The sequence below is a fragment of the Plecotus auritus genome, assembly GCF_963455305.1.
Source record: "Plecotus auritus genome assembly, chromosome: 6".
NCBI classification, from domain to species: Eukaryota; Metazoa; Chordata; class Mammalia; order Chiroptera; family Vespertilionidae; genus Plecotus; species Plecotus auritus.
Window position 1 is genome coordinate 35,814,753 of NC_137773.1, and position 27,084 is coordinate 35,841,836.

At 48.8% G+C, this 27,084-nt stretch overlaps 1 protein-coding gene across 7 annotated transcripts; it reads left to right on the forward strand.

Moving 5' to 3' along the window:
* Positions 1-1,711: 1,711 nt before the first annotated feature.
* On the forward strand, positions 1,712-27,084 carry VDAC1 (voltage dependent anion channel 1). 7 transcript variants are annotated; one of them, XM_080672856.1, is made up of 9 exons: positions 1,712-1,962; positions 12,331-12,403; positions 12,942-12,991; positions 13,737-13,889; positions 13,977-14,029; positions 20,320-20,547; positions 23,144-23,294; positions 25,146-25,203; positions 26,153-27,084. In XM_080672856.1, exons 2-9 carry the CDS (start codon positions 12,337-12,339, stop codon positions 26,242-26,244), a joined length of 852 nt encoding a protein of 283 aa, XP_080528982.1. In that variant the 5' UTR covers positions 1,712-1,962; positions 12,331-12,336; the 3' UTR covers positions 26,245-27,084. The 7 variants fall into 7 exon arrangements, with proteins under 7 accessions (XP_080528982.1, XP_080528979.1, XP_080528981.1 ...); XM_080672853.1 differs by lacking the exon at positions 1,712-1,962 and adding an exon at positions 2,216-2,372; XM_080672855.1 differs by lacking the exon at positions 1,712-1,962 and adding an exon at positions 4,353-4,450.

Below are 27,084 nucleotides of genomic sequence, written 5' to 3' on the forward strand. Positions count from 1 at the left end.
CCTAGCTCGAGTGAGGTTTCTAGAGTTCCATGGTCCCTCAGAGCCGCCTGGTCCTGCCCTGCCTCCTTGAGGTCCTGTCCTCCCAAACTCATGGGTGACTCAGTCCTTTCTCTGCCTGACCCTCTCCAGGAGTGGGCCTTTGTGTGCCTGGTGGGGATGGCCAGTTGGGAAGCCCAGAGTCCCCAGTCAGCCATGGAGCAGCTCATGGGCCTGGGGAGAATTCTGGCATTGGTCCACTCTTGAGGACGTCAGGGGGTTTAAGGACTCCTCACATTTTCCATCAGATCCGAGCCTCCTACAGGGCCTAGGGAACCCTGTCCGCACCCCCCACCCCCCACCCCCCAATAAGCTCTGTTCCTCAACACCCTGTCCCCCGACCCCGGAACACCAGCCGCCGCTTTCCAGCAGCCAGCCCCATGGCCTCTTGGCCCGCCCAGTTGCCTGCTCTAATTTGTGCCACAGCTGGTTGTGAGCTCTTGTCCTTTTCTGTTTCTGTGGTTCCGAGCCTCCTCTACCGGGTCTGAGTCACCTCAAGCCTGGGAAGACGCTGGTGGAAGGAGAAGGATATGCAGAATCTTTATTCAGCCATGAATTCACTACTTCTTGAAGTTGGCTTGGAAAAGTCAGCTTGGAGTGGGCCTTGTGGGGGAATGCCGCAGATACCCGGTGGTGATGGAGACCACCAGCCTAGGCCTAGCGTGGTGACTACAGACTCTCTTTGTTTTTTTAAAATCTTTATTGTTGAAAGTATTACATATGCCCCCCCTTCCCCCCACAGACCTCTCCCAGCCCACTCCTCACCCCAGGCCTTCACCACACTGTGTCCATGGGTTATGCATACAAGTTCATTGATTGATCTCTTACACCCCCCCTCACCCCTTCCCTCTGAGGTTTGACAGTCTGTTCAATGCTTCTATGTCTCTGGATCTATTTTTGTTCACAATTTATGTTGTTCATTAGATTCCACATTTAAGTGAGATCATATGATAGACTCCAGACTCTGTAACCCAGCTCCGCGGGAAGTCAGAGTCTGGTTCCCCCAAGCCCCCTTCCCCGTCAACGCCCACCCCCAACCCACCGCTTGCCGGAACCAGCGTATCTGGGCGCGCTGTGAGACCCTAGACCCTCTTGCAGAATGCAATTTTTTCACTTCTCAAATGCTCCAGAAATAGCGGCTGGCAGCTTTGATACCGGGGAAAACTGCTAATCTGGAGTGCAAACTCGGTGTACAGGGTTTTCTGGGAGTTTTGTAGCACGCGGCATGAGGAAGGGTCTGCGACGCCTGAAACATAGTGTCTCCAGCGCAGGAACCACAGTCGTGGCCGCTACTCTGTATCCGCGCCGCCAGGTTGTCCTGCCCCTCAGCCGGGTCTGGGAACCCGATTTAATGCCCCGCGCGGGCTTTGCTAGGGGAGATCCGGGGTCACCTCATCCACCCAGCCTAGGCCTCCACGGCCCAGTGTCACCCGCCACATCAGCTCCCGGGGGAGAGGGGCTGGGGTCGCGAGGCGCGGAGCAGGAGGACCAGGATCCCGCAGTGTGCTTTAGCGCAGGGCATCCCCCAATACCGCTCAGCCAACCCGGACACTCCCCGCCTCGGATGCTTCAGCTCCGCGGAATTTCCTGCAGAGACTGCATGGCGCTGGCGGCTCGCACGCCTGTCCCGGCGCACGCACTCACCATGCGCACATCAGCCCCGCCAACCCGTGCCAGGGCGCACGCAGGCATTCCCGCGAGCCCGCACACGCAGCGCGGCTCGGGAGCGGAACCTGGACCCAGGACCCGGCCCGGGCGGTGTCCCTGGGCGGGCCCTGGGGCGGAGCTCGCTGGGCGGGACCGGCAGGGTCGGGGCGGGTCCGCGTCGCCGCCGTCCGCGCTGCCCCGCCCTCGGTCCCGCCGATCGCTGGGTTCCTCGCGCCGCAGCCCCCGCCGTACCCGCCGCGGAGCCCGCCGCCACCTGAGGTAGGCGCAGCGGAGAGGGACCCGGGCTCTGCCTGCACCCCGGGCCGTGCACCGGGCCCCTGGGGAGCTGAGGGGGAGGAGGTGGGGAAGTATGGGCGAGGGCAAGGAGGGAGCCGGAGCGGCCCTCTCGGGCCTGCCGGGTCAGCGGCGGGCAGAGCAGGCCGCGCGGGCGTGTGGCGAGCGGGCCCGGGTCGGGGAGCGGGAGGCCGGACATCCGGAGGCGCCTGCGGCTGGGGCCAGGGCCCGCGGGGACTTGCTGGTGGAGGGGCACGGGCAGTCGCGTGGAGGCCCAGTCGACTGCAGGTCTAGGTGACCTTCTCCGGCGGCGCCCTCTGGCCCTGGATCCAGCCAGAGCAAGTCGGGCAGTCACCCGCCCGCCACCCACGCTCGCGGGCCGAGCCCACGGACAGGTGGGGGCCACGTTGTCGCCGCGGGGGTGAGCTCATGTGACGACTGTGGCCCGGCGCCCCCAGCCCCTCACGCCCTGTCCGATCCACGCCAGGAGGAGCTGGCGCCTTGCACTGTCCGCGTGTGCCAGCGCCATCGGGGCGGAACTGGAGGCGAGAGTCGACTTAGGCCGCAGGGGCGGGGGCCGGGGCCATGGCAGGAGGTTAGGCCGAGGAAAAGGAGGCCCCCAGAGCCATGGGGCCTTTCTGTGTATGGCAGGATTCCTGTTTCGGTCTCTCATTCATTAACCAGATGTGGCGGTGCGCTTAGGAAACCGGTTCAGAGCCCTTTGGATTTGAGGCCCGAAGCCTTAGTGACTTGTCCAAGGTCACACAGCTGGGAGGGCACCACACCTCAGTTTTGCCATATGTAGAATGGGAGTAATTACACCGCTCCTTCGTTGGGTTTTGGGGAAGAATAAAATGAACTGATGAACATGAAGCCTTCAGAACAGTGCCTGGCAAGGAGAGGGCCTCGTTAGAAGCCATGAGCCTTACCCTTGAGGCTTTTTTTAGGACGATCTGACCCTTCCCCAGTAGACCGGTTTGCTCCACGTGGTGTTCTGGAAAGGGTTCAATAGACGTAGCCCCTGTTGCCCTGGCTGGTGTGGCTCGGTTGGTTGAGCATCGCCCAGTGCACGCAGCGGTCGGTGGCGGTTGGATTCCTGGTCAGGGCACATACCCAGGTTGCAGGTTCAATCCAGGTGGGGATTCATGCCAGAGGCAACCGATTGATGTTTCTCACATTGATGTTTCTCTCTCTCTCTAAAAAAAAACACAACACACATTAAAAAACACACATAACCCCTGTTATTTTAAACGTATTATTAAGCTTTTGTGTGCCAGGTATTGAGTAATCTTCAGGATATTCATGAAAAATCCTTTAAGACAGGCAGGGTCAGGCTGGAGCAGGAAGTTGAATGTGGGTGCAGACCTGGGCTAAGCCTAGGCCTGTGCCGTCCGAAGCCCCATCCCCTTGACCGTTCTCTCCAGAGAAGGTTGGGAGATGGGCTCCTTTGCCTAATAGGCTATTGGCAAGGCCAGGGCAGGTAGCCCAGGGCCTGTCTTCCTTCTCTCCATCCCAGTTCTGGACTGAGTTCCTGCACCGGCAGGGTTAAGCCCTAGGCAGCTTTTTTTCGGTGCCTGGGTTGGTGCCACCTGGCCCACAGTGGGCACTTGAGAAGGGTCTGTGAGGTACATACACTTGCTTTTTATTTAAGAGTCAACTCACCCTCATTGACAGGATAGTTTTTGCTGTTCCAGCATGTGGCTTATAGTAGTTCATTAAGTATTTGTGGCATTATTGAATGGACATAGGCAATGGCTGCAGGCCCAGACCACAGGCTTGATCCTGCATATCCTTTTTGAGGGACACGTGCATCTCACTCACTTCCAGAAAATAGCCTTGCTTAGCAGAGAGCCACACACACAGTATTTAAAGAGCTGCAACAGTATGTACAGCCCTAGCGCAGTGAGAGGCAAAACTGTTTCTTATTTGAAATAACTGCTTTAAACATGTTATCTTCATTCTGTGACTCCCCACGTCCTGTGGGAAACTTGTTGGACTGGTGTTTCTGGGCTTGCAGGGGAGGGTAACATGGGTGAACGGGAATTCTCCCAAAGGCCTGGCCCTGGTGCCTTTTCCCTCTCTGCTGGCTTCTGCTGGCGTTGGCCTGGGAGGTGGGCTGCTCTCAGTTGATCACTGTATGCAGTTTTATTTCTGCTGTTCCACAGGCACAAACATAGGGGCTCGGGAGGGCCGTATGGTAAGGAGTTGCTGGTGGGCCTATGGTCCTGTTGAACACTAGGCAGATGTGGACAGTGACCTCCAAGCTGGTAGTAATGGACTACATTCACCTACCTTTACCGGTAAAATGCTCCGAGGCACTGCAGTCCACTTTGCCCTTGATGGCATTTCTCATGATGTGACATCTTTGGTGGTAGTGACAGAGAGGCATGTGTGTGGCTGAGAGCCAGCCACGCCTGAAGACAGCCCCTCAGTGCCCAGAGGGTCTGTGGCCTTGGGCACCCCCTGAAGAAAGGTGAGTGGTGGGGTCTTCCCTTGGGCCTGAGCACGGTGCTCCCTTTTCCTGCCTGCTCTCAGGGGTGAGGGTGAATGGGAGTGTGGGCCCTTTAACCAGAACTGTGCTGGAGCGTTCTGCAGAGCAGACTGAGTTCACAACACAGCTCTGACAGGAGTCAGAGGGTCTGGTGCAGGTCTGGTCACTGTTCCTGTTCCTCAGTCTCTCCACTGTGAGAGTGTAATTCGTCATCAGTCATTGCTTATTGAGGGCCTGCTAAGCAGAGCCCTGGGCCTTGACATATGGTGTGTGACGCTGAATCCACCATCTTGCAAGCCGGGTGTGAGGGGAGAGAGTATGGTTTTCATGTCAGGCTAGGAGGCTTGAGCTCCGAGAAGTGAGGTAACCACCCAAGGTGACACAGCTCAGCAGGAGTGGGGCTGGGGTCAGGCCTGTCTGGCTTGCCCTTCCAGGGGCCATGGTGAGGACCTAATCCATGTGAACGCCTTTTGAAAAGTAGAATTTGCAGTTCAGAGGGGAAGTTATTCTTTCACACGGATCGGAGTGGGCAGGCCCATAGCTGGGTGGAGGCTAGCTGTCAGTGGACAGCGGTCAGTGCAGTTACCCCTCTTTGTCACAAGGTCAGTGGCACTGAGTGTCTTTCAGAAGGGTCGGTCTTCCTGGGATGAAGTGGGAGGCCTTCTTCCAGGACCCGGCTGGACTGTTCAGATAAACAATGCCTCTTTATGGCCGGGCAGGATTCTGGACCCCGCAGTTCAGGGTGACCTTTCAGCATCCTGCACAGCACCCTAATGATAATAAGAAATACAGAAAATGAAAATAATAACATACTGTGCTTGTTGCATACCTGTCAGGCACCACCCACTATACTGAGTGCTTTATATTCATCTAATTTAGTCCTCACAGTGATGCTCTTTCTCCATATTAAAGCTGAAGAAAAATTGAGGTGCAGGTCTAAGGGACCTACTGTGGCGCCCTCCGGCCCTCCATCCAGCCAGCAGGGAGGTGCAGATAGGTTGTGACTTGCCCGTGTTCACGTATCTAGATGAGTGGTAGAGTAGGACTGGAACTGGGGCTGCTTGACTCCGAAGTCCACCTCCCTAGGCACCGTCTATTTTAACCCTGGCGGGTCAAGCCAGGTGTGAGGCTCCAGGGAACTCGAGATCAGGCAGGAGGCCTGGGTGTGCCTGGGACCCAGGCCTTGGCATGCTGTCTGCCCACCTAGGCCTTCTTGATGGGTGGGTGGGCAGGCTGCCCCCACGTCAGCGACATCCTCCTGAGGCTCGTGGAAGGCTGTGCTGGTGGTGGCCCAGCTCCCAGCATGTTTTAAAATAGAAGCAACAGCTTTGCTGCCCCCGCTTGAGCCTGATGTGGAAGGGGGAGGGGAAGACAGCTGCACTGAAAACACAGACCTGCTGCCAGAGCCTGGGACATGGGCTTTGCCAGCATCCCGGAGTCCCAGGCAGGGGCGGCTCCGGCCTGCCTCTTTCTGGTGAGAAAGTGTGGGGTAGAGTGTGTCAGGAGGCTCCCCATGGTGTGGGCCCCACAGATTGGCTTTCAGAGCTGGGCTAGCCTCCGGCTTGGGAAGTTGCTTTTCTGCTTTTGCACTCATTCCTGGTTGGTCTGATGTTCCTCCTGTAGGCGGGCGCAGTTCTGGCCTGACAAACCACCTGGAATAATAGTGTTAGAGAAATGGCAGAGCCAAAGGCATGCCTACAGTTCTCCCTTCCCAGGGGAAATCTAGGTTAGTGATGAGGATGGTGATGGTGATGGTGATGATTGCCTTGTAGGTCATGGGCCTCGCAGGAATCAGATACACACTCACTCAGGGTAATACAAAGCATAACGAAGGGATCATTTCCAAAGGTGTGGGTAGAAGGTGGGACACCAGACAAGGGTTGTGGCCCCAGGGGTCCTTTGGAACCGGGAGGGGCCCCTTGGCAGGAACTGTGGGCTTGGGTAGTGGGAAGTAGTCACTGCCCACCCGAGGTCCGAGCCTCACTCCCACCTTCTGCTGATGCCTCCTGTTGGCCACACCCAACCATAGCCCATTGATAACAGTCCGTAATGACCAGATCTTGGGGCACAGAGCAGGATGGAGGAGGAGTGGATCTGGATGGGCAAACAACGACCAGAATAATGGATTGCGGTTACCACTTCCATTTATTGAGTGCTCCCTGTGCCGGACATTTCTGCGTGCTCTACCTTTGCTTGCAGCAACTCCGGCCTGAAGGTACTATTGTTTGCTCCATTTTATAGATGAGCAAAACGAGACCTTGGGAACATAAGTTACAAGTGGCTTGTCCCAAGTGACACAGCTAGGGCAGGCCAGCGCGGCCGAACCTCGGCAGGCTCCTACCCCTTCCAGCCGTCTCTGTGCCCTGCTGCCCGGGCACCCCACGGGCTGGGGAATGCTGTGGCAGGCTGGCTCCTGGTGCTTGGTCCTAGTCCTGGGATACCCTTGCTCTTGAAGATAGGGTCCTTCAACCATATCTTCCTCCCAGCTGTTCCCAGCTGAGCTTTGGGGCCTTGGCCACCTGCTCCCTGTGTCAGCCATGGCAGTGGTTGTTGGCTCTTCGAGGGCACGAAGGCTCTGCTACCTGAGGGCGCCTCTGCAGAGAAAAGAGCATACTTCAGTTGGGAGTCCTGGGGTGCTCGGTGCAGGGAGCAGCCCGCTTTTCTCAGGGGCATCTGTGGCTGTGCTGCCTGTTAGGCAGCGAAAGGCTGAGAGGGAGGCTTTGAACAAGTGCTTCAGGCAGTCCTCATGCTCACTGAAGTCAGGGAGCTCTGCCCTACTGCCTCTGGGCAGGGTGGGCAAAGCGCGGGGCTCACCTGGGAGTAGAACGTGTCCCCTACAGGCCTTGCTTGTTAACTCTGCGTCTCAGTGTGGTTTGAATCTGTTAGGTGGCTTTTCCTCCTGGCACTCCTGCTGCAACAGCCTTTCAGAATGAATGAGGCTTGCGGCATTGCAAGTTGCAGACGCATTGGTTGAAATTTTAAATTTTCTGTCCTTGAAAAAAAAATCAATATATGGAAACAACTTAAATATTGAAGTAGAATAAAAAATGAAAATCTTATTTTAACTCCACTCCTTCCTTAAAGCCCCTTTCCTTTCCAGAAGCAGGTCTGAGGCAGCCCCATTTGCAGATTGGCTCCATCCTTCCACAGGCTTTGCCATTCACTCACAGATGCGTGACCATGTGCAGATGTGTATGTAAAAAGGCTTTCCTCTAATTCCATGGAACTACAGGTTTTCTGTGACTTGCTTTTTTCATTTAACTATGTCACGAGTAACTTTCTCTGCCACCATGCATACATTCACCTCATTCTTTTTGCTTACCACATGGAGCTCCTTAGTTTGCAAGTACCTTACTTTTTATTTGTTCATTTGCCTGTTGATGGACATTTAGATTGCTTTTGCAGTGAGCATCCTTGTCATTGCTTGCTTTGGGGACTATGGTGGGTGAGTCCCTAGTGGTGGAATTGCCCCTCGGGTTAATGCATGCCTCCTTTAAGTGGCACTGCCTGCAATTGGCTCCAGGAGGGCTGTACTGTACCTAGTACTCCCATTTGGCGTGAATGGGAGTGGCCATTTTCCATACCAGTAGTCGATACTGTTACTGACATTTTTGCTAACCTGTTGGTTGAGTGAGCTTCCCAGACACAGGTGTGTCATTCACTCTAAAGTGGCTCCCCAAGGCCCTTAGAATGAAGTCCATGCTTGGTTCTGAGGTCAGAGTGGTGGTGCTCACTTCTCCAGGCTCTTGGTCTCAGCCTGAGTTCAGCTCTCCTCAGGCCAAGGTGGGGGTAGGGATGCTCGTTGTGGGTCTCCCTGTCCCTTATCCCTGGTGGTGCTGCAGTGGGAGCGCCTGCTTCCTGGTTACATTGTCACCTACTTAGTCCCTATTGTCAGATATTTACTTTCTGTGTTTTTTTTTCCTACTATAAAAACACTTCGATGCTCATTGCGCATTTACTCATTAAACAGACGTTTTATATTGAATACCTACTATGTGCCAGGCCTTGGCATCTTTGTACACATAGCTTTTTCCATGTTTTGGATAAATTTATGCACGACAGGCTCTGGGATGCTTTGAGTTCAAGGGTGCGATTTGGGGGTAGGTGTGCATTTGTAGGGGTATTGGAGGGGCTGGGAGCAGAGCAGCTGTCGCTGCCATGCAGCTGCCAAGTCAGGGAGGAAATGCCCCCCAAGACGGGAGTTATGTAAGTGTTATGCAGACCATGCTGGGTGATATACTATCTTTCCCCTCTGAGCTTCTAGTATGGGCTGGATTTTCATTCCTGAGCTGGAGTGGAGCTTGCATAATTGTTCAAGGTCAGCCAGGGAATGGTTGGGTAGGTAGGCTGGCAGGCAATGGAGGGGAACCAGGGACTCCTGTCTCCTGGTATGATTTATTGGTCCTTCTCAAAGTCATCAGTGACTGCAGCCAGGTCTGCTCAGCTGGCCCTGCCCATCCCTCACTTCCCACTTCTGGGGAACTGTGCTCCTAAGGCTGTGCCTTGAAGCGATCACACAGGCACAGACCTGGGGTCCTGCCTTCCCCTGATAGCCTTCTGACTTCTGCCTGTCCAGGGCTGCCTGCTTTGCCCATGTTGAGTGCTCTGCTTCAGGCTCAGCCTCTGGAGGCCGGGCTTCTGAAAACACGTGGTGGATGCTGTAGGGACAGATGGTGAGTTGATTGGGGTGGAGGGAGGGCCCAGGGCCAGAGTTCAGCCTCCAAGTTAGCGCAGGCAGGGAATTAAATGAGAAAGCAGAATGCTGGATTCTCTCCTCCAGTGCTGGCCTGGAAAACGTGAACGGAGTCATTATTTCTACAGTAAAATTGTTCTTGAAGTGGGTGCTGAGAACTGTGTTAAATGGCATTTTCTGGCCATTTGCAGTTGTAAAAAGGCTGAGTTTCTCAGAAGCAGAGTGGCCTTGGGCCTTCCCTCAGATAAATGCAGCAGGAGACAGGGTGAAAGAAGACTGCACAAAAGAAGGGGAAACTACAACTCAGGCAGCTGGGGGGCCTAAGTGGGGGGGAGCCATCCTCCTCCCCCCTTGGTGGGTGTGCCCTCTGGTCCAGGGGTGAGTCTGGTTCTGAGCTGGAGCCAGGAGAGCCTGGCCTCATCAGAGCTCCCTCTGCTAACCCAGCTCCCTTGGAGGATTATCCCCTTCGTGGCCCTGTACTTAGGGTGATGCTTACTGTGCTTTGAGTGTTTTCTGACAGGTGGCTTTGCCTGTTCGGTTCTGGGGATTAGTGATGAGAGGGCATTTGGGGAGCATTAAATGGTGAGTGTTCGCTTTTTCCGTGGGGGATGGACCTGTCCAGATGTGAAAGATGCTGTATCTGGTGAGGCTGGTCCTGGAGCCGGGGCAGTGCTTGGGAAGGCCCTGGCCCTGGGGGACAGGGAGGTCTTAGCTGCACCAGAGTTAATGCCACTGGACTGCTCTCCCCCTCATTCCGGGGCTGAGTCTGGGGTCTAGTTGGGGAGGAGGCAGCACTGAAGAGGGATGGTCAGTCCACTGATACCTGGTAGTGCTGGTGGGCGTGGAGAATGCTCTGGGAGCTTGCTGAGATGTGTCCAGGGTTGTCTCATTGCTCCTGGGAGGGCGCCATGCTAGGGCGTATGCCTTAGGCTGGGGTATTTTGGAGGACCTGGGGATAGTTTCCTGGTCTGTCCTGGTGTGGGTGTGCCTATGGGGTTTGTTTGGGGTGGAAGGGGAGTCTCCAGACTTGAAAGAGCCTGTGGGGACAGCCTAGAATGGCTCTCCTCCCGGGTTCTTTGTGCCCTGACCCTAATGTGGACTGAGCTGCCCATGGTTCCGGACTGATCATGTGTAAGAAATAACAGCAACAAAAATGGGATAATGTAAACAGCCCACTGGGCTGCTCTCTGCTCTGACGGGAAACTGGGTTCTGACAGATTAGCAGAACCTCTGAAGAGAGTAATATAGGACCTGGACCACAATTTTTAAAAAAATATATTTTATTGATTTTTTACAGAGAGGAAGGGAGAGGGACAGAGAGTTAGAAACATCCATGAGAGAGAAACATCGATCAGCTGCCTCCTGCATACCCCCGACTGGGGATGTGCCCGCAACCAAGGTACATGCCCTTGGCCGGAATTGAACCCGGGACCCTTCAGTCCACAGGCTGACGCTCTATCCACTGAGCCAAACCGGTCAGGGCGTGGGCCACCATTTTACATTACAAGTTTATAGTTGTTTCTTTTGCAAAGTGCTCGTTGGTCTTGCGGGCTCCCTGCAATGTGTTCGAAGTGGCTTTGGTCAGGAATCGGACTTCGATTGTGCTAATGGTCCCTGGGATCCCTTGGGCCACTTTTCAGTGGGTTCCCCTTGCCGGGAACATGCCATGTCGGTGTCCATTTGTGTGAGCATATGTGCGTTCAGATGAGGCGTATGCAGCAGTTGGTTATTTAGGTATGCCGTATTTTACAAATTAATGGAACCATCCTCTGGCTAACTAAATTTCTGGCTAAAGACTTTGGGGAGGGAGAAGATGCAGAAGATGATGCTGTCTGGCTCTAAGCTTTTAATTCTGTGTACATAATGTGTCCAAGAAGACCCTTTTAGGGATGTGGTGTGGTCTTTGAGGCAAGGACTGTTTGGATTACTTGCCTTCCTTAAATACCATGGTGCTTAATAAATAAGTGCTTGTTGACTGACTTAGTGATAAGCAACAATCCCAACTAGTACTTTGATAGTTGGTTTTAAAATGTAAAGTCACGCCCTAACCGGTTTGGCTCAGTGGATAGAGCATCGGCCTGCGGACTGAAGGGTCCCGGGTTCGATTCCGGCCAAGGGCATGTACCTTGGTTGCGGGCACATCCCCAGTAGGGGGTGTGCAAGAAGCAGCTGATCGATGTTTCTCTCTCATCGATGTTTCTAACTCTCTCTCCCTCTCCCTTCCTCTCTGTAAAAATATCAATAAAATATATTAAAAAAAAATGTAAAGTCACATTGGTGCTCAATAAATGTTTGAATTAAAATTTGGGAGGAGATGTGCTTGCATTGCCTTCCATGTGAATAGTTGCCTAAGGTTTACTCTATTCCCCGTGAGGAGTATGATACTCTAAAAGTGGGTTCCTCTAAAATGCAAAAGTTTCGTGAAAAGTTGGGTCCATTCTGGCACATATTAGATACACTATAAGTATTTGTTGAGCCCTAGCTGGTTTGGCTCAGTGGATAGAGCGTCGGCTTGTGGACTGAGAGGACCCAGGTTCAATTCTGGCCCAGATTATGGGCTTGATCCCCAGTGGGGAGTGTGCGGGAGGCAGCTGATTAATGATTCTCTCTCATCATTGATGTTTCTATCTCTGTCTCCCTCTCCCTTTCTCTCTGAAATCAGTGAAAATATATTAAAAAATATTTGTTGAATTAATGAAATCAAGATCCATATGGAAAATAGGTTGCCATGAAAAGCTCTGATTTCTATTCTGGGGATTTAATGCCTTGGCAGTTGAAATTTTGTAAGACGGTATCTTTTATTGGCAAGAGTTCTGCAGTTCAGTAAAGTAGCTGGCTTATGGCAATGTGTCTTCGACATTAATTCATTCAGCAAATATTTACTGACCCCTGTCATACGCTGGGCCTATGCTCGGCAGGGATGCCGAGGAGAAGGGGTCTAATGTCAGGCTGTCTGCTGTCAACAAATGCTTACTGGGTGTCTCATACTCTGGCCACAAAAAGGAGCATGAGGCAGCACGGGCTTCTGTCCACACCTGGGAGAACAAGGTCCCTGGAATTCAGTGCCGGTGCTTTTTATTGGTTGTTCATTATGTCTAATAATTTTCTTAGTGGAAAACGGATTTCCGTAATTACCAATGTCTTTGTTCTGGTGGTTCTTTCATTGTAGCCGAAGATGGCTGTGCCTCCCACGTATATTGATCTTGGCAAGTCCGCCAGGGACGTGTTCACCAAGGGCTATGGTGAGTATTGCGTGGGGAGGCCTCTCAGCTCACAGACTGGAATGGCGTGTTTGGGATTTTGCCCATCATAGAGAGACCTGTATCAGTCAGCCCTCAGAACTTTCACACCCAGGGAAAACGATCAGCTCTCTGTGGCTAGGAAGGCAGCGTTGGTCATGCACCCAGCAGGGGCAGGCTCATGAGTTGCTGCAGACAGGTGGACATTCTTGTTCTCTCTCCCAGGTGTGCAGCAGCTGTGGATGCTGCTGCCGTGGAGAGCGAGTTCTAAATTTAGCCCATCCTTAGGCATGTGCCCACGCTGTCATGCACCTTCGTCTCAGACTCTGCTGGCAGCGCAGGTGGGGGCCAGGTGTGTGCCTGCCTGCCTGCCTGCCTGCCTGCCGCTGTGCCATGGCAGCTGAGCTCTGCACCCAGGCAGGCGGCCGTGCAGACAGGCGCCCTCGGCACTCGTGCCGTTTTGAAATAGCATGAGGGAGGCAGAGATGCTGCTCTCGGTTACTTAGCTAACCTATTAACAGTTACCATCTTCTTTCTTTAGGATTTGGCTTAATAAAACTTGAGTTGAAAACAAAATCTGAGAGTGGACTGGTAAGTTGTCTGACCCCCATGGAGCATGGGCGTTATTGTAGATCAATAAGTAACTGCTTATGCAGAGTCCAATGAAGGGACTTTTTCGTTTGTGGCAGTTTGTAGTTGTCACACTTACTGCATCCTCTGTGGAATGGGTGGCCCACGGGAACCGTACTAATAGGTCCTTAGTTCGGCAGCTGTTAACCCTCCCAGGTATATGGGGCAGGTGTCAGTTTTATTTCAAAATTGATCTGTATTTAATGCCACGTAATTATTTAAAAAAATCTTAGTAGCCTGTTTTAGATTGTGCTTGTGGTAGTTGTTGGAAGGAAGTTTGGGGTTGAATTACTGCACTGTCAGCATTAGCTCAGTGCTTTCTCTCTTTACTAGGCTGCAGGCAGGATGGAAGGAGCAGCGCCTTCCGACCCAGCAAGCATGTCAGACTCGCGGCCCGCGGGCCGCATGCCTCGTTTATTTGGCCCGTATTAGCCTTTGAGTTTGCCATGCTTGCTGCACAGACCAAGAGTTACCGGGGACGGAGGACGCTGCCTGCTGATAAAGAATCACCCATAGGTTCTTTTAATTAGCAGATTCCTTTAGCCCCCTCTCTTCTTTACATATCTGAATGAATTACAGAGTTAACTTTTGCCCCACACGTTCAGGGTGTCCCCTCCTGCAGAAAGGGAGTACAGTCTGTTTAGGGTTGGAATGATGTAAAGTGAAGTGCTGATATGCAGGTTGTGACTCTCTCTCTCCTTTAAAGGAATTTACAAGCTCAGGTTCAGCCAACACTGAGACCACCAAAGTGACGGGCAATCTGGAAACCAAGTACAGGTGGACTGAGTACGGTCTGACATTTACAGAGAAGTGGAACACGGACAACACACTGGGCACGGAGATTACTGTGGAAGACCAGGTAACCCGAGAAAAGACATTTTTGTTAATTGGCACCTGCTGGCCTGCCTCGTGACTAAACCTACCGGCAAATTTCTTTTCTGTTCAGCTTGCACGTGGACTGAAGCTGACCTTTGATTCATCCTTCTCCCCAAACACCGGGTAAGAATCTCATCTGTTTTCTCTGCAAGGACAGTGGGCTGTGTTTTATAGTAAGAGTCTGCGCTATAATTGTTCTGGCCTCAGCCGCGGAGGCTGCAGGATTTCTGGTCCAGTTACGCTCCGATTCATGCGAGGGAAGCTGCTGGTAATGCAAGTGGCTGAGGCTTAGGGCAGTGGGCGACGTCTGGAAGCAGGGCTAACTGGTCTCTGGTGCCAGCCCCATTTTTCAGGCCTGGGCCCTCTCCCAGCGTCCTAGGGACACATAGTGTATGGGCTTAACTGCAAGGTGGCTCCTGAGGCTACACTTTTTGCCTCAGGCTCTCCGGCCACAAACAAATTAGGCTTGTTGGTTACTGGGCACATCAGGAGGCAAGCTGGTGTGTTGGTCGGCCTCATCTGCTGGGCACCTTTCTTTTTTTTAAAAAAAATATATTTTTATTGATTTTTTACAGAGAGGAAGGGGGAGCGATAGAGAGTTAGAAATATCGATGAGAGAGAGACATCGATCAGATGCCTCCTGCACACTCCCCACTGGGGATGTGCCCGCAACCAAGGTACATGCCCTTGACCGGAATCGAACCTGGGACCCTTCAGTCCGCAGGCCGACGCTCTGTCCACTGAGCCAAACCGGCAAGGGCTGCTGGGCACCTTTCACAGTGGCTGGGATAGTTCTCTTCTAGAACACACTCTTTTTTTTTTTTTTTCTGCGCAAACCTGGGGAAGGGTATTTTGCATGCTGATAGCAGGCTCAAGGGCATGTACTGAATTTCATATTTTAGTTTTAAAAAATTGTGGTAAAATATGCTTACAAAATTTACCATCTCAACCATCTTTACGTGTACAATTCAGTGGCATTATCAATTTCATTTTTTGCCATTCCATCTTTTTAAAAAATTTTAATTTATAATTTCTTTATTTTAAAAATTTATTTTTAGAGAGAGAGGAAGGGAGAGGAAAAGAGAGAAACATCCATGTGAGAGCAAGACATCAATTGGCCGTCTCCTCCATGCCCCCCACTGGGGATCAAGCCTGCAGCCTGGGCATGTGCCCTGACCAGGAATCAAACTAGCAACCTTTCAGTGCATGGGATGGTGCCCAAATACCTGAGCTGCACTAGCTAGGGCTTGCCATTCCATCTCATTTCCCCCTTTCTTCTTCTCTTCCTTTCCCTCTGACAAGTGTTTTTTTTAAATTAAATTTATTGGGGTGACATTGGTTAGTAAGGTTATTTAGGTTTCAAGTGTACATTTCTATGATACATGATCTATATATTGCATTGTGTGCCCACACCCCAAGTCAAGTCATTTTCTGTCACTATATATTTGGCCCCGTTTACCCTTTACTACCCACAACCCCTTGACAGGTGTTTATTAGAGAGAGAATCTGCTGAGTTTAGACACTGTACGGGGTGCAGGATGACTACAAGGGGCTGGATGGACAGGGCTCCTGCCTCTGGAGGTCATAGTCTTTTTATAAGTTGGTTATGGATGATCTGAAGACTATCGGCTAGGAGCTGAGTTGACGCTTGTTCTTATCGTTGCTGGAGTTTCTCCTGCAGGCGTATTGGCTTCCTGCCGGTCCGCTTTCTGTCTCCGCACCCTGCCGCGATGGGAGAAAGTATCCAGAGGAAGCCTCCAGTAGGATAAGGGGCTGCTGGACCTGCCCACAGGCTTGACTTTGCTGCCTAGGACTTTGCCCTCTGCCCTAGATGACACACTTTGGAATTTATAAGGGATTTCCCACCACCTTTGGGAGTTTTGCAGAGAAGTTTCTGGGTCCTGCAGTAATACACATAAGAGGAAAGGTTTTTATTTAACTTTGTATTTCAAAATAATTTGTAGTTAACATATGCAAAAATGTATATTCTTATACTCTTCACCCAGCTTCTCCTAATGTTAGCCTCTTACCTAACTATAATGGTCAGAACCAGGAAATGATGTTGCTACTATGTTGCTGCTAACTACCTGGTGTCTTATTTGTGGTCCGAGATCCAGTTTAGGGAACTGCATTGCATCTAGATGTCAAGTCTCCCTTGTCTCTTCTAACCTGAAACAGTCTTTCTTTGTCTTTCATGACCTTGACACTTTTAAAGAGGACTGGCCAGTTCTTTTGTAGAATTCTCCAACTTGGATTTGTCTGCTGTTTCCTCGTAGTTAACCTCAGGTTATGCAGTTTTGACAACCATAGAAGTGCTGCTGTGTTGTGTGATCTCAGGAGGTATATGTATGTCAGTATGCCTCACTACTGGTGACGCAGACTTGCACCACGGAGTTAAAGTGGTGTTTGCCAGGTTTCTCGGTAAAGCTACTATTTTTCTCTTGGTAAATAATAAGTATCTTGTGGGGAGAAACTTTGAGACTATGCTAACATTCTGTTTCTCATACTTTGACTCACAAGTATTAGTATCCATTGGTGATGCTTGTCTGTGACAATTATGATTGGCAAATGGTGATTTCCTGTTCCCATCATCCCTACTGTGAGGAAGAGCTTTTCTTTCTTTTCCATTTATTTATTTTACCAGTTATTTATATCAGTCTGGGTTCGTGAAATTTTGTTCTATGGGTTATAATCCACTACTATTATTTTATTACCCATATTGCCCTCAGATATGGCCATTGGAAGAACCTTCAAGTTGACATCCTATGTATTTTGGACAAGCCTCTAGCATTTTTTTTTTTTTTTTGAGTACTTCTTCAGAAGATATTCCAGACTCAGTTGCTTTTTGCTCTTCCCTAGTCATGCTATCAACCATTTCTGCAAAAACCCTTGGTTTCTTTAACTGAAGAAGGGTGTTTTGAAACCAAGATTGTGGGCGCAAGATGTACACATTCTACTGGGTATTTGAGGAAAGTTTTGATGACTTGGTGGAGATTGGAAATGAAAGCTGGCTTTCCCCAAGTGCCTGAGGGTTGTAGTCTGGGAAAGCACCCTGGCTTCCATGAGGAGCTGAGTATAGACCACATCTGGATGAGGCTACAGACTTCATCTAGGGACCAGCACCCACACTGAGTACCTAACACAGGTAAAGCCAGCTTGTTAGCCACAAATCGGAGTCATGCCCCTCTCAGGTGCTTGTCAAATTAGCACCACTGTTTAAACAGCGAGCAGTGGAATGCTCCATTAGATCAGAAGCCTGGAGAGAAACCTGAGTCACTGCCCCAGCACTGCCCATTCTCTGGGGACCTTGTGTCCTTGGCCAGAACCCAGGGAGACACTGGAGGTGCTGTGTACACGGTCAGGACAGCTGGAACACACTGGTGGTCAGAGGCCCTGCCCCAGGCCTCACACTTTGTGGTCAGCAGCAGCTTTTCACCTAGTTGTTATGAGATGCCCACTTTTTGCATTTCTTGGTCTCCCTCTCTATCTAAATGTCAGCCCCCGAGCAGCTGTCTTTTCATCACTCATCCTACCTAGCCTGGTGCCAATTAGATGCTTGGCCCAAATCCAGGCTTCTTCCCCCAAAGAGCAGACAGACCAAAATAGGTTTGAGTTTTTCTTATTGAGAGATAATTGGTTGGGTGGTGATGCCTTTCCTTCAAAGCTTGTGAAAATGTGCAGAAGCAACTTGAGCGAAAGTTACAGGTTTCAGTGTCCCTTGGGAAGGGTGTTGGCCTTATTTTCAACTATGACCTCTGGAATTCTTGTCTCATTGAGGACTTGGGATGTTTAACCTTCACATTTTTTTTTATTATGAAAAAATTCAAACACACAAAATAATCCAGAAAAATATATTAAACCCTTATCATGTTCCTATCATACAGCTTTAAGAATTATCAACCCATGTTTTCTTTATGCATCCATAATTAATCCCTCCCACCTGCAGATTATTTTGAAGCAAATAATATATCACACAATTTCATTTGTAAATATTTTAATACTAGAGTCCCGATGCATGAAATTCGTGCAAGAGTAGGCCTTCCTTCCCCTGGCTGCCAGCACCGGCTTCCCTCTGGCACCCGGGACCCAGGCTTCCCTCGCAGCCCCAGCTTCATCCGGAAGGTCGTCCAGAAGGACATCCGGAAGGACGTCCAGTCTAATTAGCATATTATGCTTTTATTATTATAGATGTATTTTTAAATAAGATTCCTTTTTATAAAAGCATAACTATAATATCATTACATTGTAAAAAAAAAAAATCACAGTTCCTTAATATGGGCAAATCTCCAGTCTGTTCAAATTGCATGATTTTTATAGAATCAAAAATTGTTCATGCAAAATTGCAAAAATTGGTTTATATGGCTCCTAATTTTGGATTCTCCTCTCTGTTTTTTCCCCTTGCAATTTATTTGTTGAAACTAGATTATTTGTCCTGTAGAATTACATATAAATTTTGTTGTTTCCGTCTTTATTCCCCTGTCCCCCATATTTCCTGTAAGTCTAGAGGCTTCATCATGTTTATATTCCATGGGGGGGGGGGTGCTAAAATACGCGGTACTCTACGAGTCCATTGGGATGTGCAAAGAAGGCCTGGTTTTCTCCTTGCATGTTAGTGCCATTCATCGCAACCATCTTTAAGTTTACAATTCAGTGGCATTATGAATTTCATTTTTTGCCAACCCACTCATTAAGGGTTGCAAATTGGTGATAATTTTTTCTTCATTTGTTAGCTGGAGTATTTTAATAAAGAGAAACTTCTCATCCACTATTTAGTTACCTTGAGATATAGTTACTATATAAAAGGTAGAATAAATGTTTAATTCCTTTTTTATTTAATCTTTTCAAAATGACAAATTGGTTCTCTAGCCTCTAAGGCTGACTAATGTGTGTGTTCTGTTGTTATGAATTCATAGATTTAAACATATTTGATATATTTCAATTTATTGCTGAGATTACTTTTTTTTTTTTTTTTTTAAGAGAGAATGGAAGGGAGGAAGGGAAGGGGGAGGAAGAGAGAGAGATGTGAGAGACACATCAATTGGTTGCCGGGGCCGGAGATCAAGAACCTGCAACCCAGGTATGCCCTTGACCGGAAATCGAACCTCTGATCCTTCTGTGCACGGGCCAGATCTCTAACCACGTAACAACACTGGCCAGGGCTGCCGATATTACTTGTTACGATGCTCCCACTGCCCCATGTTTAAGCCCTTGGGAGTCTCTTCAGGTTAACTGTCAGGTCCTTTTGCCCCAGCCTCAGGATCCTTGAGGCTTTGAGGGATGCCTCAAGCTCACCTTGCACATTTCCTGGGACCAATAATCGACTCTTTCTCTGAGGAGCACTGGTTCCTTTTAGGAGGGAATGATATTTAGGACCCATAGGCCGGGCGCTGGGGAGGCTTCAGCCTCAGTGTGAATGACTCTGGGGTGGACAGGGCTGTGAAGTCCTTGGGCCTCTGACAGATCGGCTTTCTTCCCTGATCTCTGCTGAGAATGCAGCTTGCTGTCCGTGAGAGATGTCCATTTTGTAGCTCAATGGCAGAAACAATCAGGTGTAAATAGTATACATATTGTTTGATAGATGTGATCTTGTCTCCAGTGTTGACTTTTGGTAAAAGGCATGGTGACAGTATATTTGCAGGTGACACAACTCACCTCCCCGTCCTGAGGAGTGCTGGGTCTTGAATCATAGGCAGGGGAGGCACTGACCTGGTCCGCCACAAGCCTGGGATCAGCAGACTAGACCTGGGGTCTTCCTGGCCCTGTGACTACAGGGCCCTAGGTGCTGTGTCTGTGCCGAGTTCTCATGAACACTAATTAAAAGCTGTTGTATTTACTTAGACAAGATCTAGCATTTGTTTCTTTTTTACTTAAGTGAGCCACCAAGTCAGAAGATGACCAGACCATCTCCTTAAGAGCTGCTGTTTAGCCATAGCCGGTTTGGCTTAGTGGATAGAGCGTCGGCCTGCGGATTGAAGGGTCTGGGGTTCAGTTCTGGTCCAGGGCATGTACCTTGGTTGCAGGCTCCTCCTAGGCCCGGGCCCTGGTCAGGGCTCGTGCAGGAGGCAACCAATCGATGTGTTTCTCTCACATCGATGTTTCTTTCTGTCTTTGCCTCTCTTCCACTCTCTCTAAAAATCAATGGAAACATATCCTTGGGTGAAGATTAACAACAACAAACAAGAGCTGCTGTTTAGATAGTGCTTTCTTCACCGGTCTTGGAAAACAGCAGACGCACCTGTTTCATAATTACATGATGGCGCTCTACCCAATACATGCCTGTGTAGGCCACTCCAGGAGACACAGGGAGAGGAAGTAAAAGAAAATGACTTTTTTTTTTTTCAATTTTGCATTTTTCGGCATGGTTGTCACAAGGCGAGTTAGCGCCTGATTTTAATACAATCTCTTTCCTGCAGGAAAAAAAATGCTAAAATCAAGACAGGGTACAAGCGGGAGCACATCAACCTGGGCTGCGACGTGGACTTCGACATCGCCGGGCCTTCGATCCGGGGCGCCCTGGTGCTGGGCTACGAGGGCTGGCTGGCTGGCTACCAGATGAATTTCGAGACAGCGAAGTCTCGAGTGACCCAGAGCAACTTTGCCGTTGGCTACAAGACTGATGAATTCCAGCTTCACACTAATGTGTAAGTGCGTGTGAGTGTGGGCGTGCGAGTGTGTGCCGCAGGGGATTGTTCTTTACGATTACTCCTAAGCTCAAGGTTTCATCACTGTGAAGTGAGTTGGCTGTAATCAGATGAGCCGAAGGGACTGCTACCATTTTTCTGTTTCCCACCTACCCATTTCCTGACCTGACTTAGGGTCTTTGTGTTCAGTGGACAGTAAATGCGGTCGCTGGTACACACAGAAGGACGGGTCAAGGGTGTGATGTCAGTCCAGAGGAGGGTCCCTTCCCTGCAGCTTCACGGGCATTGGAGGGCCTTTCGGTTTTAGTTAACAAAACAGGGGAAAAGGTGCAGCTCTCTCTCTCTCTGTATGTTCCCTGTGAGGATCAGGATGGGAGACGAATTCGGAGATGGTTTTCTCAGTTAAGTACAGAGTGTCCTCTGCATGGTGGAGCACTGAAAAGTTTACTAACTTCTGGACAGTATAGCGAAGGGAAGAGGAAATTATGGGTTGGGTTAGAGAGAGCCCCTTGTCATCAAACTTGAGCGTTGCAGTGCTGATTTAGGTTAAGGGAAACAAATATTTCATCCATAAAGTCCCACTGGGACCTGAGGAGCTAACCTGTGGCACAAGTGGGGTGCAACTCTACTAAATTTCTTTCTCTCCACTAGAGGTCACTCAAGAAGAGACTTCTGGAACTTAAAGACAAGTAAATGGTATCAGTGTCTAAATGAATCACATTTCCATTAATACATTTTTTTGAGGGAATTTCTATAAGTAATGTAATATAATAAATGAATATTATTCATAAATTTTGAGTCTTTTAAAACTAAAAAGTCACAGAAAACTATAGAGATGTTCAGTCAGGTGATTCGGAGGCTGGGGAAGGTTGTGACTACAAAGGGGTGGCGTGAGGGAGTTTGGGTGATGCGACTGTTTTTTATCCTGATTGTGATGGTGGTCACGTGAGTCTGTACATGTGGTAAAACTCATAGAAATGTACACTAATGAATGGGCAAAAAGGTTATGTAAATTAAAAAAGGTAACATACAAAAAGTCATAGGAAAATACCACAAGCATTGAAGTGTTTTTTAATTTATTGTTTTGACTGAAATGGAAAGTGCTCCCTTGGTTTGGAATTGGGAATTGGCACTAGTTTAGGAAGGACAATGGTTGTTTGCTGTTTTCCCCATGTACCTGAACTTCACGATTTTTAAGAAGTGGACGTGGTTTATTTTGGGACCTGGCATGGGATCAGCTGACACAGCCAATCTGGGTACCCTGTGCTTACAGAGCCCCAGATGTATAACAGACACTCTCTGTGCTTCATAGAGATGAATTTGAATGAGTTCCCTTTATGGTTTTGAGAACTCAGTAAGGGAAGGCTGTGTTACTGATTTTAGAATATATAGAAAAACATGACATTTTGTGGAAAACATTTAAGACCAAGAAAATATCCCCTTTTGAGTTATACCAAAGCCACTCAAATCTGTTACTTTCGACAAGTTGCTGTTTTGTAGCATGCTCAGACTTCCTGAAGAAGTCAGGATTTCAAGTCAGGTGGTTCCTGTTGTTTCTGGAAGTAAAATGTCTGGCTGAATTTCAGGGGAAAACGTAAGAATTTAGAATGTATTTAATGAGCACCTACTTTAGGGAGAGAGTATTGGTGAAAAGCAGAGTTCGCAATGAAAGAGTAACAATGTATTCTTGGGTTAGTGAGTTCTAAGCTCTGGATTCGAAAGCACACGCTCTGCCTTAACAGTTTCCAATGTCATTTCCACTGGAAACACCCAAAATGATGAGGCCTAAATTTGACAGTGTTTATTTATGTTGAAAATGTCAGGGAGGGGAAGGGTCTATTGCCAGAGGCTGGAGTCAATATGAGTGTTTGGAAGAGAGGAAGGAGTCTAGCCAGCTGGGCTTCAGTCCACCTTGAAAGACCAGAAACATTCTGTCAGTAGCAAGTAGCTCTTTTTCAAATCCCACCGGGTTGGTAGATGTTGCTGCATGGACCAGCAGTCTGCACAGGTGGACCAGTCTGAACCGGAGGTTGAGCTCTTGCAGTCGCTTCTCTTCCAAGGGGCTGGCTCAGTTCTGGCTGTGTCCCCGAGCAGTGGCTGTAGCTGGTGGTGCTGAAGGCTATGTAACCTGACTGCTGAGGAACACTGGCCCAGCCTTGCTTGCCACTTCTGGCTGTGTTCTCATCTCATTTGCTCCCCACTTTGCTTACCATTTTTATGATAGAAGCCTTTAAAAAAGTAATAATATTAGCAGCAGAAGAGAAATCATTCAGAATCCCGAATCCCAATGCCCTAGTTGCTGCATCTATTTTTAAAGAGTATTTTAGAAGCAAACTTCAAGTTCAATGGGGCCTGGGTACTTGACTGAACAGCTTTTGGGTGTCCCAGTGATGGCTGAAATAGCCATCCCTTGCTCCGAACCTCCCGACTCTGGTGTCTATTCCATTCCTATCAGGCTTCCTGTAATTTGGTACTTGTTTTGTGAGCAGGTGAGTCCTTTTACGGCCTCCCTGCCCTCGGTTTGACGTGGGCAGCTCTGCCCCGCTCCAGCCTGCCTTCCTGGGCGTCTTGGCATCTGTGCTGCGCTTGTTTGCAGAAACGACGGGACGGAGTTTGGTGGCTCCATTTATCAGAAGGTGAATAAGAAGTTGGAGACCGCCGTTAACCTCGCCTGGACAGCAGGAAACAGTAACACTCGCTTTGGAATAGCAGCCAAGTATCAGATCGACCCTGAAGCCTGCTTCTCGGTGGGTACCTGTGGGATCATGCATCACCTAGGCCCCGCCTGACCTTAGGTTCGCATCATCCACGACTGTTGGAGTTCCATGCACTGTAGAGATTTTCTCGCTGGGAAAAGAGTTCGAAATAAGGAAACTGCTAACCGTCATAGTACTTCCTGTGGATGCCAGGTGCTGTGTGGAGCCCCTTATCTGTGGATTACTCTAATTCTTACACAACCCACTTGAAGTAGGTGCCTTTTTAAAACATCATGCCATCCCTGCTCTCACAAATTAGGAACTGGGAGCTTAGAGAAGTTGAGTAAGTAATGGTTTCTGGGACTGTTGGCTAAGGTCAGTGAGGAGTTGAGTAACTTGCCCAAGGGCAGACATTGGGTAAGTGCGGGGCCTGGGCTTGACCCAGGCTGGCTCGCTAAGGTGCCGCCTCCTCTACCAGCTCCGGTTCCATGCTGCAGACTAGCAAGGGGCTCCCTGGAACACTAAGGCTTTAAGAGCTCATTTCCCTCCCCTTTGTCGTCCTCTTGCCCAGCTCCTGTATTGCCCATTATGAAGACAGGCCCTGGTGTGGGGCAGTTGGCGTCTGACCTTGCAGACCCTGTAGCATTGCTCATGGGCTCTTGGTTGCTGCAGAGTTTTCACATTAAATCCTGTTGAGCTCAGTCTGTGTTGTCACAGGGCACTGCTGGCGGCACCCCCTTTGGAGTGGTTTCAGGACGTTGCAGGATGGTTTCTGGGCTGGTTTGTGTAAATTACACACCGCCCATTTCAAGTCTCTTGAAATAGGAACTGAATTTGGCTCCTTTTGTGTTGGGCATGTACAAACAAAGGGGGGGGGGAAAGAAGAAGAAAAAAGATAAAGGAAAGGAAAGGAGGCCTTGTTTGGATGATATGAGCAAAAAGGAACAGCTAGACAGGGCACTGACTGCCAGGAGGCCTTCCTTTCCCCTGCCCTGCTCTTTCTGACGGGAGATGTCAGGTCTGAAAATAGCATTCGAACAGGAAAACATGCACCAGCTTTTACCAGGACTCGGTGTTCCATGGCGTGAACTTGCTCTGCTCCTGACCCCTCCTTATTTTAGAGAAAGGGGTCAGGGAGAGGCCCGGATTTCCCTACAACTCAGGCAGAGGAATGAGGGCAAAATCATTATGGACTCAACTGCTTTACTGAACTTAATTATTAATGAACATTCACTAATTGCTGACATTAAAGCGATTGGCTAGGTCAGTGTTCGGCAAACTGCGGCTCGCGAGCCACAAGCCGCGGTTTGCCGCTCTGTTGACTAATGAGTTTGCCGACCACTGGGCTAGGTCATTCTTTTACTCCAGTATCCATTTTAAACTCCGGCTTGTCAGTGCTGAACTTTCTTCATTGTCGGTAGATTTTTGCTTCTCTTTTTCATGAAGAAAAAATTCTTTTTTTTTGAGAAAAATTCTAATGGTGTTTTCTTCCTAAAAAAAAAAAATAGCCTCAAAAAATCCCATCTCACATTTGCTGTTTTTCCTCATTCCAACAAATAAATCTTGAAGAAGTCTCCCACTTAAGAGAGCCTTTTATCTCAGGGCCCATAAATGAAAGTGTCCTCACCTGTTATAACTTGACTCTAGACCTACTTGTATAAGTGAAATTGGGCATTCATACCTCCAGGAATTAAACATAAATAATAGCATCCTTTTAATTGAAAATCGTGTTGACTCTTTGAGTTTCCCTTCTGAGACCAGTCTCCCTAAATTTGATACATTTCATAGTGAATTTAATGAAGCCCATGAACAAAGTAGTCATAAAAAAAGAGAATATGATTCTGAAGTTTAGTGTTGGTTGTCTAAAAAGCTCTTATGGTGTCTTCTGTTTTCCTTTACTAGGCTAAAGTGAACAACTCCAGCCTGATAGGGTTAGGATACACCCAGACACTAAAGCCAGGTATGTGTTGGTTGTATGTGAAATTAGTTCTTTGTCTTAAAAAATATTGTGGTTCTTGTTTGCTGCTTTATGTTATTGCTTATAAAGTGCCTGCATAGTACATTGCAAATGAGTGTCTATCAAGTTTAATAGTGAAATGTTTATAAAGGTGTGCAGTCATTATAAAACATTTGGAGAATAGAAGTAGTCAGTAGGAGAGAAGCGCAAAGCCAACACGTTACAATTTTGGTTGTTTTCTTCCATCCTTTTTCTTTCAGTGTACATAGTGCTTGATACTAATTTCCAGCAGGTTCTTAAAACTAGCCCATAAGTCATCCCCATGATAAAGCTGGTTTGCAGGTTTCCTCTGCACAGTTGGCTAGGACAGCCCCTGGAGCTAATACCTCCTTGGGGTTATCTTGAATAGGTGGGGCCTTTGAACCCTGGAAGTCTAAGATAACATGATATCAGAATCAAGCTGTTCAAGGGAAAATATCAGTATATATATATATATATATATATATATATATATATATATATATATTTTGTGTGTGTGTGTGTGTGTGTGTGTGTACGAGTGTAAGACCTCGGTGTCTGGCTCATGACCGGGGTTTCAATTCAAGGGGCTATTGCTGAACAAGCTTATACATGGTGCCAATGGTAGAGAGATGAGTGGTGGCAGGAGACGATGAAAGGAAAAAGGAAAGTGGAGTCCCTAGAGTGGATTAGGTAGGCCGTGGAATGATATTGATGGTTGGAAAAGCTCGTTCCAGGCTACCTGTTAATTAGGCAGACGGCACTGAGTAACAGAGATTGAAGGGCCTTGTGGTTTTGCCCCTGATCACGCAGCTGGAACAGGTTTTGAATTTGGTGTGGTTTTGCCAGGGTGCTCCAACATTCCTCCGTGTGTTAACTTCTCTCTTCTTTTCTTCATCCCTCCCCCTTTCATCTCCCGGATTTTTCCCTACAGGTATCAAACTGACGCTGTCAGCTCTGCTGGATGGCAAGAATGTCAATGCTGGCGGCCACAAGCTTGGTCTAGGACTGGAATTTCAAGCATAAACGAACACTGTACAATCGTTTAATTTTAAACTATTTTGCAGCATAGCTACCTTCAGAATTTAGTGTACCTTTTAATGTTGTATGTCTGGGATGCAAGTATTGCTAAATATCATGTTAGACCTCCAGGTTAAAGATGATTCAGCTTTAAGGTGTTACCCTTTCAGAGGTACAGAAGAAACCCATTTCCAAAACAGGTCCTCACAGCTGTAGTCTTGGGGGAACTTGGCAGCCCCGCTAGAGATGTCAGGTTTCTTTTTTATCGAGAAATGGCTACAAGTGGAAGCTGATGATGATTTGTAAGCACTTTGTAAATTTGTATTGCTTAAATGTATGAAATTATGACTTCCTGAGAATTGAATCTTGATTTCCTACCCTAACTGAGAGAGGCTCACTATTTGATGGTGTGTACAAACTCATCTGATGGGACTTTTTTAGACCTGTTTCCACCCCGGTCCATCACCTCTTTTGCACCAAAAGTAGTCTGCAGGGTGTGGTAGTTTCTTTTGTGCCATTTTGGGGTGGAGAAGGTGGATGTGATGAAGCCAATAAATTCAGGACTTAATTCCCTCTCATGTTGTGGTTTTTCGCCCTTGCACCAGAGTATGAAATAGCTTCCAAGAGCTCCAGCTGCAAGCTGGGAAGAGTCTGTGACTGTAATCACATGGTGACAACACTTGGAACCTAAATTAGACTTCTGTTGTATTCTCGCCACTCGGTTTATTTTTTAGCAGTTTAATGGGTACATTTTAGAGTCTTCCATTGTGTGGAACTAGATCATCCCTTTCAAATGCTGTAATTAACATCACTTAAAATAAAACTTGAATAAAATATTGAAACCTC

Coding starts and splice junctions, on each gene's coding strand:
- VDAC1 (XM_080672850.1), top strand. CDS start 9,228: ATGCTGGATTCTCTCCTCCAGTGCTGGCCTGGAAAACGTGAACGGAGT. Junction 9,306..12,330: donor ACAGTAAAATTGTTCTTGAA/GTGGGTGCTGAG, acceptor CTTTCATTGTAG/CCGAAGATGGCTGTGCCTCC. Junction 23,295..25,145: donor ACCCTGAAGCCTGCTTCTCG/GTGGGTACCTGT, acceptor TTCCTTTACTAG/GCTAAAGTGAACAACTCCAG.